At 34.8% G+C, this 21,954-nt stretch overlaps 1 protein-coding gene across 3 annotated transcripts in view; it reads left to right on the forward strand.

Annotated features, from left to right (window-relative positions):
• The window catches only part of LOC145259951 (uncharacterized), a 115,413-nt gene that overhangs the window by 52,338 nt on the left and 41,121 nt on the right, over positions 1–21,954 (forward strand). For all 3 annotated transcript variants that reach the window (XM_080117927.1, XM_080117926.1, XM_080117928.1), the window contains exons 7-9: positions 4,271–4,485; positions 12,080–12,234; positions 17,237–17,383. In XM_080117927.1, the coding sequence (XP_079974053.1) occupies positions 4,271–4,485; positions 12,080–12,234; positions 17,237–17,383 (517 nt within the window). The remainder of the gene's footprint in view (positions 1–4,270; positions 4,486–12,079; positions 12,235–17,236; positions 17,384–21,954) is intronic.

The following is a 21,954-nucleotide window of genomic DNA, read 5'->3' on the forward strand; positions in this document are numbered from 1 at the left end:
TTTATACCAGATTTACCCCTGCATTCCATGTTTAAAAAGAATGTGTTCTCTATAGTATCAAATCCGACGAAATGGTTAATTGTAGGCACAGATCATTTCATACCCTCCAAAAAATTCCAACAAAAACCTAACAGCCAGCTATGGTTCTCTCAAGAATGTGTTGCTGCCATTACACACAGAAATCATTTTTTCCATTGCTTCCAACATAATAGATGTACTGAGACTAAAATCGGCTTCAGGACTGCCAGCAACCACTGTAAAAGAGTAATAAAAAATGCGAGAGAGTTGTATGCTCAGCCCATCAAGTTCAAAGTAACTGAGCAGTGACTTGGTTCCCACCCGTTTTGGCAAATAACAAACAAGGTCTTGAACTGAAATGAGTGCTCTATCCCAACCATCATCAATGAACTTGAGGTAGTCTCGTCAGCATCAGACAAACTCTTTGCCAAGAACTTTACAGCTAATTCTACCCTCTGCATTCTAGGCCGCTAACATCCCATATTTCCTCCTGCTTGTGATATTGCCAAGCTAATCAAAAACTTTGATTCCAGTAAAGCAACTGGCCCTGACAGCATTCCAATTATAGTGCTGAAGAAACTTCAACCAGAACTGGCCTCTATACTTACAAAGCTGTTTAAGCACTGTCTTAAGGAGAATTGCTTCCCAACACCTAGGAAAATCTCATCGGTATGCCCCGTATTTAAAAATTCAGGTGATTGGTCATCTTCCTCTCAGTACAGACCAATAAGTCTCCTGTGTGTCATGAGTAAGTTGCTGGAATCTGTGTTAAATAGAGAAGTAGTCAACCACCTCAGTAAAAATAACCTCCTCAGTATGGTTTCCGTTTTGATAGATCTACAGCAGATGTGTTAACAGTTATATCTCATAGTAAATTTTTCGATGGAGTCTTCTTTTCTAGGGCAATTGCTCTTGACATATCAAAGGCCTTTGATAGGGTGTGGCATAAAGGTCTATTCCATGAGATCTCCAGCTATGGTATAGTTGGAAATGTCTTCTCAATTATTTAATCATTTCTCTCTGATAGGTTCATAAGAGTACTGATTAATGGGCAAGATCAGAAGCTCGCAGTATTAATGCTGGAGTCCCTCAGGGTCCATTCTGGGCCCTACACTCTTCTGATCTGCATCAATGATCTACTAAATCACATCCTAAGATCATTCGTAGACATTTATGCAGATGACACCACAATCTATGGCAACATTTCAAAGACCATAAACGACCAAGTTCTCTCTAATTCTCTCTTCTCTGATCTTGAGTACATGCTGTAATGGGGAAAGAAGTGGCTGGTTAATTTTAATGCATTTAAAACCAAGCTTCTATCTTTACATCATCAATGCCTGATCTCCGTCTGGCATCAATTGAAATGAATGACTCTCGTCTTGGGGAGGGTCCATGTTTTGATAGGCTTCTCGGTCTGACATTTAGTCCTGATCTGAAATGGGACACATACATCAAATCCCTTGCCACGGACGCTGGAAAAATGGTGGGATCATTCTATCACTCCAGTAAATATCTCACTGCCGATGCAATTGTCTACCTCTATACTAGCCAAGTACATCCAACGATGGAGTATTGTTGCCACATCTGGGCAGGAGCTACTAGAAGCAGCATAATCCTGCCTTGACAGAATTCAAAATAGACTTTATAACTTAGTGGGGGGGGAGATGCCCTTTTCTCTTCCCTGCAACCTCTTTCCCACAGAAGAGATGTTGCAAGCCTGTCTCTGCTTTATCGTTATTTTTATGGCAAATTTTCGTCTAAGCTCCAATCTATGGTCTCTTCTCGACAAACTTTCAGGTAATACATTCATCGAGCTGAAACCACTATCAATAATTTCCCCCACTCTTTATCTGTGCCTAAACCTAAACGTAGATTCCATGAACAAAGCTTCTTTCTTAGAACTGCATGCCTGTGGAGTTCTCTGTTGTTTCCCTGTTTTCCAGCTAACTACAATATGGTCGTCTTCAAGTCCAATATAAACAAGTTCTTAATGATCCGTTCCCTAAAGTAATCCAATTTACCAAATTTACACTACTGACGATTACTAGGATATTGTCCCATTGACTACTGTACACTCATTAACTCTTATCCTCGAGTGATCTCTAGCTGTTGATAAAAGTTGAATCCTTTGTAAAAAATAAAATAAAATAAATTATACAGCTTATAAAATTGCAAAACAAACATGTTGAGACCACACAGAAAGAATCTCAGCAATGGGGTCGCTTATGAGAGGATTGAAAATGATGAATGAAATATGGAACAAAGTTTAATTAAATCACCATCAACATTTTTCTGTTTGCATTTGATTTTGCTTTAGATAATTACTGCACTCATTTGACAATCTCTCTCTCTCTCTCTCTCTCTCTCTCTCTCTCTCTCTCTCTCTCTCTCTCCTTGGTCTTGCTCAGGTTGTCTGAAGGTACTGGCTTCTTGACTAAAAATACACTAAAGATTGATGTTATTGTTCCCCCCCCCCTTTTATTTTGCAAAACTCAATCAGCTTCTACAAAACAGGTTATGAATAAACTTGTTTGTGGGCAAGTTCAGCAAACGGGTCATCAGAAAAAAACAGTCAGAAAAAATATGAATATTTATGTATTTTAATTGATTTTGACTTGTGATAAATGAGACCTCCCCTCAGAATATTATCATGTAATAAATCAAGGTAGTTAATGTGGGTTTAGAAAATGCTGTAAGAATGCTAAAAAATAGGTGTCTATTTCTCTCTACCTCCTTGAACTGGCTGACTCATGCATGGTACTCTTTGAAAAAAATATAGGATTCTTTAAATAGAAAACTGTTGATCAGAATGAACTCTTACTAGCAGTTTTCCCATTTTCCCTAGCTGTTCGACTGACTCCAATAAAGTCTTATTGGTTTATTTTTTAGTTTAATTCTTTTTTGATTAATCTTCCATAATATAAATCTCACCTGTCTGTTTAAATGCATGTATGTCTGTATGCCTGCCTAAAACTTTCAACAGAGGTGAAGGATTTTTATGAGATCGGTATCATGTTGAAGCTCGACCCTACGGATGACAAATATTGAAAAATTGGCAAAAAGCATTAATTCCTTCACCCTCAACTGGGCACTTTTCTACAGGGAGGGGTTGCGTTTTTGCCGATGTTTTTTGAAATTCATCCTCTCTTTTAGCTTGACTAACCTTAATTTAAACTTTCACCACTTCTGGTTTGGCGATGGATGCAAAGGCAAAGATGTCACGTTTTTTATTTTCACATTCTTTTCTTCCTTTGTGGTACGGGTTCGAGCCAGCCTGCCTACTACCACTTTTTTTTTTTTTTTGCTTAATACACATCTCCAAACACCCGGGCTAGTTCTTCAATAATTCTCTATCCTATTTGTCAACTCTATTTTCATATTATGTTGAGGTCCTGGGTATAGCCTTAAAGATATTAGGTCTCATTTAGAAACTTTGTAGAATGTAATTATGCTCCATAGTTACTATTGCATCCAGATCCTCTTTAGATGATTTGTTAGGGTGTCTGGTGCTATCAGATTAGGTTTTCTGGAGGTGCTGGCTTCTTGACCAAAAATGCACCTAACATTTATTATATTTTAATTTTCCTCTCCTTATGCAAAACTGAATCATCTTCTACAAAGTCAAAAACAAAAACAATTATTTTCTACAAAACAATTAAAATAAACACCATGAATAAATATTTAAAGATATAAAGAATTTGAAGCATAAACTTTTTTCAAAATTACTGGATTTGGCATTAAATAACTCAAAAATATTTGATATGCTGTAAAAGAAAAATAACCAACCAACATTATGTTGATCTTGACTCACTATCCAATCTATTCACGTGACAGTATTGATTCGGGATAATTTATAACTGTTCTCTTTTTTATTCATTCTTTAGATTTTGTTTATTAAAATGCAAAAAAGAAAAAATCATTCATATCCTTGAAAAATACTTCATATCAAAACACTATTTCACATACACAAATCATTATAAAAGTATAAAAAAATATTTTTTAGGTCCGAACCCAGATTAGAGATTTTAAATGTTCAGAAAACACAAGGAACACTTAATTGTGTTTGAATCCCTCTTTAAATACATTAATCATCCTCTAACTCAAATCGTTAAAAAAAAATTTCTTCAATGTCAATTATTAAAATTAATATTAAAAATGTTTGAATAAATGAATAAAAATTTGATAATTAAAATTTGGTGTATTCAAAATAATCGTAATGTAAATATTGTTTTGTAACATTTTTGTACAGATAAATCTCGTGTGGTTACGATGGACAAGAGCAAAGGTGAACCTGTGATTAGCGTGAAGCATCGAGGCAAAGAAGGTGGCGAGGCAGACACGTCTTCTGATAAAGAGAAAGATGTGACAGCACCAAAACCGAAAGAAAGCCTAACAGTCGCCAGAGGAAGCAAAGATGAAAACACTAAATCCAAAAAAGATGTTTTATCTTTCAAGCGTATTAATGTAAGAAATAAATTTTGCATCTGTTCATTCTTTTTCCTATTATCTTTCCTTTCTATCCTTCATCTTACTGGGTTATCTAATCTTTTACTTTTCTTTCTTTTTATTTAATGTACAATGTACTAGTGTTGGATGAATCTGAATCAGGATTCAGAAAAATTCAGAACTTTTGGTGTATTGGAATCAGAAAAATTTGTACCATTTTTCTGGTGTCAAAAACAATTCCTTTAATTTTTTTTTTATTTGATTCTGTTTAAAAAAATCTTTCACTACTGGTAGTAGTAATAATAAAATAATAAATATGTATTGATTTTAAACTACCAGTAAAACTAAAATTGACAGATCACCAAAAGTGTATTTTCACGTTTGAGGAAATATATGCAAATTTAACATGTGCTTTTACGATAATTGTGACAAAAAAATAACAACTTTATAGTAAAATATTTAGATATTTATGAACAATCAGAGTCGGTAATTGTATCAGAATTGGGAAAAGTATTAGAATCGTCAAATCACTACAATGTACCAACGTTAATCCAATAGTTTTTCTAGTACAACAGGGGTGTGAGTCCTATACTTTTAAGTGAAATTACATTTTTTGTTTTTGTTTTTTGTAGTAAAAAAAGAGGAATTCTGCTTTATCTATATTATATTTCTCTTGGTCTGTCCATCTGTCCATTCCACTTTTTCTTTGAAGCTATTGGGTTGATCTAGCTTAAAATTTGCATGGACCTTCCTTATAATAAAGTGCAACAAATTAAGTATTATAGTTTTTTGTTTTTGTTTTTTGTAGTAAAAAAAGAGGAATTCTGCTTTATCTATATTATATTTCTCTTGGTCTGTCCGTCTGTCCATTCCACTTTTTCTTTGAAGCTATTGGGTTGATCTAGCTTAAAATTTGCATGGACCTTCCTTATAATAAAGTGCAACAAACTAAGTATTATAGTATCTGTTTGATAAAGAGTTAGGGATTAATAGGGATTAGTATTTAATGAAAAAAATAACCACAAGTTTACCCATATTCAAGCAATTTGACATAAAGCACTCATACTATCATTCTAAGTCAACTTTTCCTGTTTTTAACAAGCTAGTATGTATATTATATATTTGTGTGTGAATGTAGGTATATATATGTGTGTACGTCATCCACAAATACTCTTTTGCTGTACTAGAGTTCTTCAGTACTGCTAGACAAGCAAGTGCCTCAATCCAGAATCAAAGTTTTACCATTGAGCTGACAGTTGACATTTCTAACCCTAAATGCTATCATCTGACACCTGCTAAATGTAAACAAAATCTCAATGTAAGCATTTTCAATTGCCAGAGAGCTCGAATTGTTTTTACCCAATGCACATTGATGTCTTGAAAGCTAGTGGCAGTTGTTAATTTCCTTACAAGAGTTCTAGCTAAGAATGGGGCCTGTTTTGCTGTATCACATGTCTTCAGTGGAGCTAGACAAGTAAGTTCATCATGCTGGGATCAAAATTCTACTATCAAGCGAGCGTATATAAAACGAGGCTAAATTGTTAGTTTCTCCTTTCCTGTTTTTTCTCTCTTTCTCTTCCCATCTTGTTTTGTCTTGCTCCCCTCTCTCTCTCTCTCTCTCTCTCTCTCTCTCTCTGAACATTTTATTTTTGGCATACTTCAAACGATTCATGATTGGAAGGGGAAGTAGAAGACTTTTATTTTAGAAATGAATGACATTTCCTGTTTCTGTTGTATGGGTGTGAGAAAAAAACTGAAAATATTTACAAAAATGATCACATGTAAAAAAAAAAAAAAAAAGCACCCTTTCGATGAAAATTTTTTCAAATTGGTATTAAAACGTGTTCAATCACACCAAATATTTGAGCTTGCTAGAGCAATAAATGCCGTTGTAAGAAAGCTTTAGTAAGAGTCGAAATACATAAGCAGATTTTACCAGAAATTAAAATAGAATTGAAGAAAATGTTTGTCCCTGTTAATTTTATAATTAAAATTTCACTTTTCTGGCTTTCTCTCAGGCAAATTGCTGTACTAAACTTTCAGTGTCAATGTCTCGGTTTAGTTTGTGTTCAGTGCATATAACAGATAACACAACTAGTCTTTCCTGAGATGTGGAGTTCCATCAAGTAATCCAGTGATAAATCAGAAGATCAACTTTTCTTTTTCACAGCTCCGCAAGCGAGACCCACATTCTTCCAAAAAGAAAAAGAAAATAAAAAGCAGATTTCCACTTCAATCATTTTCAGCTTTTTTTTTTTTTTTTATTGAAATTTGCTTCTTTTTTATAGTAAAAAACTAATTTTCCCTCTTTTGATAGTTCTCTCTAAAAACTGAAAGGTTAAAACTGTAAACAATTCATGATGGAGATAGATGACTTTTGTTTCATAAAAAATGACTTCCTTTTTCTTCTCCTTACATATGCACTCAGTGTCTGTTATGCTTCTGTCTAGGGATATGAACAAATTAACAGAAAAAAACAATAAAACTCAGAGTTAAATTAAAAAATATTTATTTTAACATAAAGCAAAATATACACAATACAAATACATACAATACACTTTAGTGAATTATAAGGTCTATAGCATTGATGGGGAAAGGGAGATAACTACTAACTTCAAATCAAATGTTTTATCTATATATATAAAAACGAAAATGTATGTATGTGTGTATGTTTGTGTGTCTGCTAAAAACTTTTGACAGACATGATGAAACTTCACAAACTCAGTAACATATCGAAGCCCCATCCTTCGCTCGAAAAATATCGAAAAATTGTCCAAAAACGTTCATTTTTTTCACCCTGAATTCGACAATTTTCGACAGGGGGGGGTCATCAAAAACGGTCTTCGTGACAACGAGCGATCTACGCATGCGCCAGATGACATCATGACCTGATTTACTTTAAATAGTTAAAAAACTGAAGAAATTTCATGTATGTCGTGTTAGGTCAGTTGATTAGCATGTTGGTTCATTATCTAAACGTTTTGGGTTCGAAGCGTGGTGTGAGATGTCTTTTTCTTTTTGTTTTCGAATCGTGGCGTTTTCATTGTTCGTTTGCCTTACGTTAGTTTTTTTGTGTTTTTTTTTTCGATGTTTTGTTAAGGGCTTCAGGTTCGACAGGGGGCAGGGGTCATCAAAAACGGTCTTCTTGTGACGACGAGCGGTTCTACGCATGCGCCAGATGACGTCATGACCTGATTTACTTTAAATAGTTGAAAAACTGAAGAAATTTCATGTATGTCGTGTTAGGTCAGTTGATTAGCGTGTTGGTTCATTATCTAAACGTTTTGGGTTCGAATCGTGGTGCCTTACATTAGTTTTTTTTTCGATGTTTTGTTCAGGGCTTCGGGTTCGATTAAAAAATATTTAAATATAATTTTTTGGTCAGTAAGAAAATATACAGAAATCTTTGTATTTACTGAGATTCCAGTTTCTTCAAATGATGCAGTGGTTGGCCTTGACGGAGTTTCTTTCGGCTAAATTTTCACCTAGAAACATTACTGGGGTTTCTTATCAGCAAGTTAGTAACAAAACTGATGCGGCTTTCTGCATGGAATTTTCTTAATCATTCTAGATTGTTCCAAAAACGTTCTAAATAAGATATTTTAATATTCTATTCTTTTTTCATAAACAAAAATGTCCTCTCATATCAGTGTTTTTCTCTTAATTTTTGCTTTTTTACTTGAAACTGATGGGATTTTTTTTAATAGGAAAAAAGTTATTTTTTGTACTGCCCTTTTTCTTCACTTACACACATGCACACACACAATTTGTGGTCCACGGTTTGGAAATTATAACAATTTCAGCTTTTTTGGCCATTGTTATCTATATTCTTGGCTTTAAAACATCAGTTGATACCTTCAGTATGAAAAAAATAAATGTAAATCACAAAATAAAAGTTTATACTCTTGATCAAGTAATTGAGTGGACACCCTGAAAAAACTTGGTTAACAATAAATTTAGAATTTAGAGGTAGCAATCAATTTCACATGAATTTAATATAAAAGAATCTCCTCCACGCACACGCACACACACACACACACACACACACACACACTTCTTGGCTATTCTAGCGTTTTTGATCAATTAATTTTTTTTTTTATTATGGGAAATAAACTCTGTCTATCTTTTAGATGGGATTTGGATATAGTGTTTTTAAGGGATTACATGCTGTTTTACAAATTTTTTTTAGGAAGGGGTGTGCTTGCCACTTCATAGAGTTAAAGGAGGTTCTTTTGGGAGGGTTACGACCTGAATATAGGCGTAAGGAAAGGTGATCTTGTTTTCGAGAAGCGGGGGAGAGCTTATTGTTCAGATGGAAAAATGGTCGGATCCTTCTATCGATCCAGTAGATATCTCACTGCTGATGCAATTCTCTATCTATATAAGAGCCAGATACGTCCAAGGGTGGAATACTGTTGCCACATATGGGCAGGAGCTGCTAGAAAAGACTTGTCCTGCCTTGATAGGGTTCAAAATAGACTTCGTGGCCTGGTGGGAGATGTCCTTTTCTCTTCGCTGCAACCTCTATCTCACAGAAGAGATGTTGCGATGTTGTCTCTGCTTTATCGTTATTTTCATGGAAAGTGTTCGACTGAGCTTCAATCTATGGTCCCCCCCTCGACAAACTTTCACAAGAAACACTCGACTAGCTGAAAACACTATCAATAATTCCTCAAACTCTTTATCTGTACCTAAACCTAAACATAGATTCCATGATCAAAGCTTCTTTCTTAGAACTGCATGCCTGTGAAATTGTCTTCTGTTTTCCTGCTTTCCAGCTGTCTTCAAGTCCAACATGAACAAGTTTCTGATGAGCCGTTCCGCTTAAGTTAACAAATTTACCGAACTTCCATTACTATTGATTACTATATTGTCCTTTTGACTACTCTGCACTCTTTAACCCTTATCCTTGAGTGGCCTATCGGCCTTGATAAGTGGATAAGTGGTGCCACCTATGTAAAAAAAAAATTTTTTTTACTTAAAAAAAAATTTTTTTTACTGACGTTTCAGTTTGTGTCCATATGTGTATCTCACATATACACAACTTACATTATCTTTTATTATTATTCCGTTATTCATTGAAAAGAAAAGCGTAATACGCTGAACATTTCAAGTATGCATCTTAAACAATTGAAAGAAAAAGAGCATCATCTTTGGAGAAACCAAACTTTTCAGGGGCTAAGTGCTATTGGGAAAGATTGCTCGGCAACTCTTCCAATTTACTCTGGGTTACATTTGTACATTATACATAAGAAGATAAGAAGTTGAACAAAAAATCTACGGCACACACAATGTTTGGGGGTTGGCAGCCTGTTGGTGGGCCACGTGTGGTCACAGATCGATCTCTTTCCTCTACCCCTTATTTCCCCTCTTGTCACTTCAACTCTTTCTTTCTTAAACTGGATACACATATACACATATACACATATACACATATACTCATATACACATAGACACATAGACACATATACACATAGACAGATAGACACATATACACATGCACATATACATATAGACACACATACACATATACGCATACACATATACACATAGACACATACACATAGACACACATACACATATACGCATACACATAGACTCATATACACATATACACATAGACACATATACACATAGACACATGTATACATAGACACATATACACATACACATATACACATAGACACATAGACACATATACACATACACATAGACACATATACGCATACACATAGACACATATACACATAGACACATATACACATAGACACATACACATATACATATAGACACATATACACATACACACATATACGCATACACATAGACACATAGACACATATACACATACACATATACACACATACACATAGACACATATACACATATACACATAGACACATACACATATACATATAGACACATATACACATACACACATATACACATAGACACATATACACATACACATATACACACATACACATATACACATAGACACATATACATATACACACATACACATAGACACATATACACATAGACACATACACATATACACATAGACACATATACACATAGACACATATACACATAGACACATATACATATACACATATATACATACACATAGACACATAGACACATAGACACATAGACACATACACATATACACATACACATAGACACATATACACATAGACACATATACACATATACACATAGACACATAGACACATATACACATAGACACATAGACACATATACATATACACATATATACATACACATATACACATATACACATAGACACATAGACACATAGACACATATACACATACACATATACACATACACACATACACATAGACACATATACACATAGACACATATACACATAGACACATAGACACATATACACATAGACACATATACACATATACACATAGACACATATACACATACACATAGACACATATACACATAGACACATAGACACATATACACATAGACAGCAAATCCAAAAAGGATGTTTTATCTTTCACTCATTAAATAATAAATAAATAAAGTTTTCATCTGTTCATTTTTTTTTTCTATTATCCTTCCTTTTTACTCTTCATCTTACTGGGTTATCTCATCTTTTACTTTGCTCTCTTTCTATTTAACTAGCGAGTAGGTGCTCAGCGTTGCCCGTGTGCTGAAAAAAAAAATGGAGATACATATATACATGGACAACTTTCCTTGATATAGATTCTAAGGAATAAGTCAATGTTTTCTTTCCAAATTAGTACATAATAGCACTAAAAAATCTACCCTGCAATGAAACCTGATCCAGTCGACCCTCAAGGAATAAATATTTTTTTAATTCTTTGTGGGTCTATGCTTTGTAGTTTTTTACTTTTAGTTGGACATAGGCTTGCATATATACAGACTGACTACTGCCCTTCATGTAGTAGACTGGGGAAACCAAAGTTTTTAGGGATTAAGCATTGTTGGTAGTGATTGGACGACTCCAATATTTTTCCCGATTCTGATACAATTACCGATTCATTATGAAATTCTCAATTCCAATACAATTACCGATTCCGATTCTTTATAAATCTCGAAATATTTTACTATAAAGTTGTTATTTTGTCCTGATTATTGTAAAAACACATCTTAAATGTGCATGTATTTTATCAAACGTAAAAACACACCGGAAATTTAAATCAATAAATATTTATTATTTTATTATTACTACAAGCAGTGAGAGGCGTTTTATAAAAACAAAGTAAAATGAAATAAATAATTAAAGGAATCGGTTTTGGCATCAGAAAATCGACTCAAATTTTCCCGCTTCCGATACCCCAAAAAGCTCCGATTTTTCCAATTCCCAATTCCTATTCCAATAAATCATCCCAACACTAATTGTTGGGAATGATGCTGGGCAACTCCTCCAATTTATTCTTTATACATTATTACCAAGTTTTCTTTTCTAGACTTTCCTTTTATTCGACGCTGGTCGACAAATGTTATCTACTCTGCAAAATAATTTATAAAAATTATAAACTTGAATTTTTATTTTTTTTTGTGTGTTTCAGAGAGATTCTCATTTTTTTCTCTCTCTTTCCAGTTTGAAAATGAAAAAAATTGTATGCGTCGGAAACGATTGCGGGAAAAAGAGCATCGCCTTTGGGAACTTGATCGTGCACGAAACCTGCAAAGAGAACTTAAGAGACAACAAAAAGATGAAGCTCTTCGATTAGCAAACATTACAGAAAGTCTCAGGTAAATTAACACCTTCACTTTTTTTTATTTCTTTTATTTATTTATTTATTTATTTTTCACTGTTTTTTTTTTCACGTCAAACAAGGCATAGTGTCACTTGGACGTAAGGGGCTACTATTTGGGACTAAATTTATAGGGGCACTGTAGGGAGTTGAGCAGCAAGATGTCTGTTGATATTATACTTGAACTGCATTTTAGCAGGAACCCAGTATGGAATTCCAAAGTCTAGCAGTTCAAGGGAAGAAACTACTTGAGTAGGTCTTCTGGCATCTAGGGATCGCTACAGTGTAGGGGTGGGATTTTGCTGTTTATTTAGGCCTTTTGATTACTTGGGGAGTATAGGGCCGCAACGCCGCTCCTCCAACGCACCCAGTTCTGGCTGGTCGTAGTTCGACCCATGTCATTCCGGTAGCCCTGGTCTCAGTCTCAATGATTCTTTGGCTTCCTCGAGGTTTTCACCCACTCGTGTCATGAACTCTACTAGAGAGGACCCTTCCCTGACCAAAAAGTCCACAGATGATGTCGTTGCGGTTTCTGTAACTTTCTTTCTTTTACAGAATTGGGTTGTTGGCCTTATTCTAAACCCCCCCCCCCCAACCTGGAGGACCAGTAAGTGCTCTTAGTCTGATCTCTATCCTTCAACCTGTCTGGCTTGGGTGACCCTACCAGGAAACGAATCTCCCGCCAGCATAGTTATCCGGGTCCTAGAGACATGCAAGCCCCCTAATCATGCCAAGCTAGGGGGATTTTACTGTTAGTCGGGGGGCATTTACATTGAGGGGTACAAGTGCTTCAAGTTCGTCGGAGCGCATTGAATCTGTTCATTACCCATACCTTGTTTTTTTTTTTGTTTTTTGTTTTTATTTCCACACACATTATTCACGATAATCAATCTATCACTTTAGAGAACACTGTGCTACACCAGAAGGTGAACTTTCATTTGACTGTGGAAGACGTCACCAGAAGATGACTTGGTTCTTGTCCGGTGTTCCCTCTATATTAAAAGACAAGAATAAAGAAAAAGGAAATAAAAATGTCATATTCCCAAAATCGCATAAATTGATCAAGTGGTTTTATTTTTATTTTATTTTTATAAAGAAAATCATTAAGTAATTCATGGCAATTTGTAGGCATTATGGCGTACATCTGGTAAGTATGAATTGTTGTTGAGTTATCTTCCTTATATTTTGATTTCAAAATGGCAGGCAAGACATTCACTCCTCCAATACTTATAAAATTTGATTTTTTTTTAAATAAAACTACTTGATCAATTTACATGATTTTTAAAATGAATTTTTGTTTCATCACAGATATGTACATCATACATATTTTTCTTCATGTTTTGCTTTTTTTAATTTAGGGGTGATTTTGGACAAGAATCGATGATTTTGCTAAAAAGACCACGCACTTTGTCAGAGTTTAAAATTTCAATTCCTGATACCCAATGACCTCATTACAAAAAATCTTCTCAACTACTGATATCCATGGCTAATGATACTTAATCTGAAGGCTCTTCATTCAGCGAACATGAATTCGAATGAATATATCTAGGGCATTACCGAAACTACTGCGAAGAAGATGGGCTCTCTCTACCATACTAGAAAGTTAGTCACACCTGAGAGTATACCCTACCTCTACAAGGCCACTATTCACCTATGCATGGAGTAATGTTGCCACATTTTAGCTGGTGCATCTGCTACGAGTCTTTCACTCCTACACAGGATTCAGAAAAGAGTGGCCAACCTAATAGATCCTGTATTATTAACCAAACTCCAACCTCTGTAAATACTCCCAACTAACCCAACATGCAGCAAAATCCCACCCCTACACAGTAGAAATCGTTAGATGCCAGAAAACCTACTCAAATAGTTTCTGCCCTCAAACTGCTAGACTTTGGAATTCCCTCTTAGGTTCCTGCCTTCCTTGACTGTACTGACATGCAGAAGTTAAAGTGCAATGTGAACAGACATCTTGCTGCTCAACTCCCTACATAGTGTCCCTGCAAATTTTGTCCCAAATAGTATCCTCTTACATCCAAGTGGAGCTGTGCCTTGTTTGGTGTGAAAAAGCAAAAAAAAAAAAAATTCATAAAACTGATGAGATACAACAAAAAAGTCTCAGAATAATTCTGCCTTTTCTATTTTAAACTAGCGGAGGGTACCTGGCGTTGCCTGGGTGTTTGGAGGTGTGTGTGGTCCACCGGGTGTTTGTATCGGGGTGGGGAGGTTAAAATTTAAAAAAACAAGTTTTGGTAGGTAAGTATGAAGGATCGAACCCGAACCCTTGAGGCAAAGTTGAAAATTAAAGTGTGAAAAAAAAAATGTGCAACGTTAACCACTGGGCCACCACAAAATACTAACGGAAACACGTTTGAATTTATTTAAATATTTAGAATTGGCAGATGCCCGTTTTAATGACTTAATGAGGTCAACTTTGACTGCGGGGTAGTATTTTATTTAGTGCGGGAACGCTTTTTTTATTTTTATTTTTTTTGTTTCCCCAAGATGTTGGGGGGAGGGGAACCAGCTCCCCATAACAAGGGGATTGTCCAAATTAAATAGCAATTGTCTGATATAAGGAGAAACTCCATATTGATCAAAGCTGATTGCTTTTGGACGTTCCCTGCGATCGCACTAAGCTCCGTTTCGCTTTTATTATCATACAAAATTGATGCACATGCGGCGATCGAAAATTGTTGAATATTTATCTTTTCAAAGGCAGGCAAATTTAATAGACAGGCGATCTGGGTTGTTAACTCATAGATATTATCATTTAGGCGTGATATAAAAAGTTTTAAGAAGTTGTGAGGCGACCAATCGGTTCTTGGAAAGAAGCCTTTCTTGGACATACACAAAAACGCACACACACACACACACACACACACACACACGAACACACAAACATTTTCACTTTTATATTTATAGATTACCATATTCTTTATGTGTTACAGATGTTTTTCATTTTTCTTCTAAGATATAACAAAAATATAGAAAACATCTTTGAGATGAGACGTTCTATTATTGATAAGCCTGTGCTAATCTTCTACCACCATAAAGGAAAATAGCCTCCATTCAGTCTCGAAACAATGGATACTCTCTGTAAGGGTGCCTGTATAAAGAATTAATTAAGGGTTGCATGATTACAAGTCACACCTCTCTTGAATCAACACTGCTTGAGTCCAGGGTGGCTGGAAACGATGCCGAGATGAGAAGAGAGTTCTCACACATAAAGAATATGGTATTCCTAAATAGTCACCCATTTTAGTAGTAACCATTTTTTTTTTCTTCTTTAAGTAAAACTAGGCTGGGTGCCAGGTGTTTGGAGGTGTGTGTTAAGAAAAAAAAAAGTTGTAGACAGGCAGGCTCGAACCTGTGACGCAAAGGCGGAAAAGAAAATGGAACGTGTGTGTAATGGTGTTGGTTGAGCAAAAAAAAATTTAAAAAAAAAAAAAAAAGGAGTAGTAAGCAGGCTCAAACTCATAACGCACCAGAGGAAAAGGAGGTGAACAAAAAACTGTCTTATCGATGAGCCTATCTTGATTGTGACGTCACGGGCAGTCGAAATAATGCCTTATATGCAACGTTATTTACTTGAGTTTTGAATGACTTGCAAAAAATGTCAGCGAAAAAAACGACCCTCCCTGTACAAAAGTGCCCAGTTGAGAGTGAAGGAATTAATGTTTTTGGCCAATTTTTCAATATTTGTCGTCCAAAGGGTTGAGCTTCAAAATGATATCGATCTGGTGAAAATCCGTCGCCTCTGTTGAAAATTTTTATGAGACATACATACATACACACATACATTTAAACAAACAGGTGAGATTTATATTATAGATAATACAGATGTGATGATACCATCCAAAAACAGTTTGGTAAAATAGTCATAAGGAGATATTCTTTTTTTCTGAACATTTTTCATTTTAAAATAAAAGCTATGTTGTATAATTAATTAAAATTAAAGTCTTGTCATAAAATTAAAATAACTGAAACAAACAGAAAATTGCACCAAGAATGGTCAATAAGGGTTGAGTGCATGCGTTGCATGGAGAGAAGTGATGTAAGAATTATACTATGGATGTGCGACATGAATCTTAAAGACAGGCTTAGATATGATGACCTCAGTGGAAGATTAAATCTGGACTGTATAAGATGTCTACAGAACAAGGGACTTTGTTGGTTCAGCCATGTTGAAATAATGGATGAGAGTTCTTGGATTAATAGATGTAGAACATTTAAAGTAGCCAGTCCAGTTTGCAGAGGAAAGCCAAGGAAAACGTTGCAGAAAGTGATCAGGATAGACTTGGAAGAAAGGGGGAGAAATAAAGACCTAGAAAGAGACAGTTTAGTTTATAAGTGAATTTCTAAAAACCATACAGCATATGCTAGTATGTAAAACAGATGTTTAAACAATATGATGGAGTAGAATTTTATTTACAGACAAAGCGAATATCGGCAACAAAGGTGAAACTGCAGTGACAGACTACATGACTGACGCTGCAACCAGTGTCTATATCAAGCACCGAATTTGGATAGCAAGTGAATGATCGAGGCCTGTACAGTGAACACACACATAACGCAGGTTCATAATAAAACGAGTTAAAATTAAAGCCATGTCATAAAGTTAATTAAAAAAAATTTTTTAAAATACATCATAAAATTATCATAAAAGTCCTGTCATAAAATTAAAATAATTGAAGCAAACAGAAAATTACATCAAGAATATTTGGAGATGTTGAACTTGAATCAAAATTTTTAACAAAAATAATCAGAAAAGGCAGCAAAACCAAACCTGTGCTGTTAACCTTCTATGGGGAGGGTGAAGGGATCAGATTATGACTGACCAAAATAATGTATATTTCTCTATTCCACCTATCGAAACACATTTTGGTAAAATAGAGCCATAATTAGATACCCTTTTCTTCTTGTTTTTCATTTTAAAAATTCTTTACTTGATGCTGGAAATCTGTTAACGATTTTATTTTTGTTCTGTTCTTCTTTCTAAGGGTTGAGAGAGAGAAACTCGAAAAAGTGAAACAAGAAACTGAGGAATTTGAAAGAACAAAATTAGTGATCGAAAGAGTCAAAGTAGAATGGGAATATCTTGAACAGGAGAAAATGCGTATTGAACAACGGCAGACCGATATTCTCCGGTAAGTAAATGTGCAATTTTCAGGTAAATCAGCTCTAATGAAAACCACTGATTTTGAAAGAGTTTGCATTTTGTGTGTGGGTGGCTAAAAGGGAAAAGAAAAAAGAAAATAAAATCTTGCTATTTTCAGTTTAATTTTTTTTTGCTCGTAACTTTGCATGTTTCCTTTTTCTCTCTTTCTGTATATATCAGTGATGGAATGATTAATTGGAATCTGAAAAATCAGAACTTTATGGGGTATTGGAATCAGAAAAATTTGTGCTTATTTTCTGACAAAACTGATTCTCTTATCTTTTTTTTTAATTAATTTTCTATTGCTAGTACTAAAGATGAATTAATATTTAATGATTTTAAACTACCAGTAAAACTAAAATCTGTGGATTAACATATTATGTGGGTTTTTACAGTAATCTGAAAATTAAAAAAAAACAAAAAAACTCTATGGCTAAATATTTAGATGTTTTTAAAAGAATCTGAATCAGTAATTGTATTGGACTCAGGAATTTATAACAGAACACAATCAGTAATTGTATCGGATGGTTGGTTGGTTGTTTTGTTTTACGGCATATCAACCCTTTTCAGGTTATTTAATGCCGAATCTAGTGATTTTGAAGAACAACTTTTTAATAGAATATATTTTTTTTCAAGTCAGTTTCTATTTAACCCATAGTTGGGACTCTAACAGGTACTACCACTCTGGGTCAGAGTAGAATTGAGAGCAGCAGCAATTAAAGGGTGGCTCCACACTCCCCAAAGCCCGCAAGCAGGGGCCTCACCATCGGATATAGTTTAAGGTCATATCCAGGAGCAATTGTATCGGGATCAGGAAAAATATTACTACATATAGATACATAGGTTTACTAAAGTATGTTGAGAAACACTTTAGCAAGAGTTAAACACATGTTTATTATTCGGAAAAGAAACACAAATAAAGGTGAAAGTCCTTAATCCGCAGAATTTTGAAGAAATACTTTCCTTCTCGTCAGAGGGGAGGAGTTAGCAAAATGCATAAAAAATTTTTGCCTATAAATTATTTAAAGAAACTAAATATGAAAAGGATCATACTAGGGTGAAAATGAAATGTAGAATAATGAAATAGATGGGGGTGGTGTAAAAAGAAAAATATTGGTTTCACGTAGGAGTGTGTTCCCATGGTGGTTGAGTTCAAAATCCGGTGAATCCGAGGAAGTGGTAGGAGTAAAATATTCATGTTTACTGTATTCCGAGTTCATGTTGTTGGAGATTATAAATGGTCCCAAGAATTATATATATATATATATATATATATATATATATATATATATATATATATATATATTGTGAAGGAGGAAGTACAGGAGAGAATGTGTATTGGACAACGGTAAGTACTTAACCATACAATTTTCTGGTAAGTCAGTTCTAATGAAAATCACCGACTTTGAAATTTCATCAGTTGTACATTCATTACAAAATCTACACATTTCCTTTGGTCAAATTCGGTGTTTGCTTTCGACAGTGGCAGTAATATAGATCATATGATTTCAATCCTTACTGCAACAAAAATGTCCCCTTCAAAAGAAAATCACAAAAGTTGAAAACAAGTAGCAAAGTTTTATTTTGAGTTTACAATCATACTCAGTTTTTCCACCAAACACTTATGAACTTGCTATTTTCTCTGCTTAATTGTTTAAAATCTTTTTTTAGCATAGAAATCAGAACTCTGAGTGAATTAAAATACAAGTTCAATGGACTTCAAGACTATCTGTCTCTTAAGATTTGCAGAATATTAACTGATCCCCTCTGCCCATCTTTCTGGAAAGGCCGCTGGAAAAATGGTCGGATCCTTCTATAGATCCAGTAGATATCTCACTGCTGATGCAATTCTCTATCTATATAAGAGCCAGATACGTCCAAGGATGGAATACCGTTGCCACATATGGGCAGGAGCTGCTAGAAAAGACTTGTCCTGCCTTGATAGGGTTCAAAATAGACTTTGTGGCCTGGTGGGAGATGTCCTTTTCTCTTCGCTGCAACCTCTATCTCACAGAAGAGATGTTGCGAGTTTGTCTCTGCTTTATCGTTATTTTCATGGAAAGTGTTCGACTGAGCTTCAATCTATGGTCTCCCCTCGCCAAACTTTCACAAGAAACACTAGACTAGCTGAAAACATTATCAATAATTTTCCCCACTCTTTATCTGTGCCTAAACCTAAACATAGATTCCACGATCAAAGCTTCTTTCTTAGAACTGCACGCCTGTGAAATTGTCTTCCGTTTTCCTGCTTTCCAGTTGTCTATAATATGGTTGTCTTCAAGTCCAACGTGAACAAGTTTCTGATGAGCCGTTCCACTTAAGTTAACAAATTTACCGAACTTCCATTACTATTGATTACTATATTGTCCTTTTGACTACTCTGCACTCTTTAACCCTTATCCTTGAGTGGCCTATCGGCCTTGATAAGTGGTGACGCCTATGTAAAAATATATATATATATATATATATATATATATAAACATGTTTGATTAAATACAAGAGTTTTCTTTCATCTTTATTTTTCTGTTGGATAAATACAAACCAAATTAAAAATAATTACATATAAAAAGACAACAGAAAAAAAGCCTCTTGAACAACAACAAAATTGTTCCTGGTGACGATCAAGGATTGAAAGTGCTTGAAGAAAATGCTGACAAAAAATCACTTGGCAACCTAATGCACAACTTACCAACTGAAATGAGAAAAAATGCTCGGCAGATCACGAAAATTAACAGAAAAATAAAGAAAGAAAACACTGTTGTATTTAATCAAATGTGCCTTAATAATGACTTGCTACCAAAATATATACACACACACACACACACACATATATACACTAGCTGTACCCGCCCAGCCACGCATTGCCGTGGCTGAGTCTGGTTAATGCAAGTATTAGATTGATTTGTATCGTAGAGACAAACGCACCTTTACACACACGCAAACACACACGGACTCACACACCCACAAACACACACACGCATGCACACACGCGCGCGCACACACACACACATTCACACACTTTGCAAATAGTCAGGAATATGCAGTTTAAAATCACACATAAGGAAATTTTGAAGTATATAAACTGTCAATTTTTGGTTATGATTAAATTTTAGAGTCAAGCAATATAATTCACTGTGTAAGGGTTTGGCAAATTACGAGTCTCGACTATATTATTCACTTTATCCTCTTTTTGTATTTTTTATTTAGTATATAAAGAAAGAATCGTAGTCAATTGTACTTTTAAAAAAAGAAAGATTAATCTGGCTAAAAACAAAAAAAAAAGAAGAAAAATGGCTTCTTTTATTTATGTTTTTTTATTCAATTTTCACCCCAAACAAGGCACAGTGCCACTTTGAAGTAGGGGACTACTATCGGGGACATAATTTGCGGGGGCATTATTAAGGGAGATGAGTAGCAAGATGTTTGTTCACATTACACTTGAACTTCTGCATATCAGTACAGTTGGGAAAGCAGAATCCCGAAAGGGAGTTCCCTAGGAAAGAAACTATTGGAGTAAAAGTCTTTATTACATCTGGGGATCTTTACTGTAAAGGGGTGGAACTTAGTTGCTTGTCGGGTTTGTTGGGGGTAGTCACGTCGAGGAGGTACAAGGAAACAAGTTTAGTCTTGGCAGCATTGAATGTGACCATCCATTTTTGTCCCCATTCTACTAAAGATTGGAGGTCATCCTCTAATGTTTCTGCCATTTCCTTAGATATGTGTTCATTTGTTTTCCCCTCATTTGTTTTCTCATATAGAGAGTGGTGTCATCAGCAAATACACCCATCTCGAAAACAATTTTATCAGGGAGGTCATTTATGAATATCAGGAATAATAAAGGTCCAAGGATAGACCCCTCTTACATTTATATCATATTTAGATGTACGACCATCGAGGACAACTTAGATTTTTCTCTTTCTTAAGCCTTAGATATATCAAGGGCTATCACTCTATGGTTTATAAGCATGTGCCAGTGTGTTGAAAAACAGAATTTATTAACATGTAAGATTTATGTAAACACAAAAGATTTAGCACGGTAGCATAACTGTATTAGAACAATTGACATCTATAGTATATTTAATGTAAAAATATAAGAATTCTTGGCTTATAAACGTGTCTTGATGTGTTGCAGAACAATTTTATTAATAGCATCAACGATTTACCTAAATGCGAAAGATTTAGCATGGTAGCATAAATGTATAAAAACAATTCACGTGAACAAAGTATTTAATGTAAAATACAAAGATTTTTTGGTTATTATGTTTGTATTTGGTTTATTTTTTTAAATCGATTGCCTCTTGTAGAGAGTGACGCCATATTTGAAAAGTTCTGTAGCGTTTGTTTATGAAATGAAATGTAGATACTGAAATAAACAGATTGTCAGCTCTCAGTCAATAAGATTTGGCAGAATGTGAGAAGGAAGAATTTATTATTTTTGAATTGGGGTAATGGAAAGATTATGTTATGCTATGAGTATATGATTCAGTTAATAAGGGTGCAAGCAAAATATCTGTAGAATGTGTATATTTCCTCCAGGTGTTGACTGGGGGTGGTAGGAGG

The sequence above is a fragment of the Euprymna scolopes genome, chromosome 35 (genome assembly GCF_053919585.1).
Source record: "Euprymna scolopes isolate OS-2025 chromosome 35, ASM5391958v1, whole genome shotgun sequence".
NCBI classification, from domain to species: Eukaryota; Metazoa; Mollusca; class Cephalopoda; order Sepiida; family Sepiolidae; genus Euprymna; species Euprymna scolopes.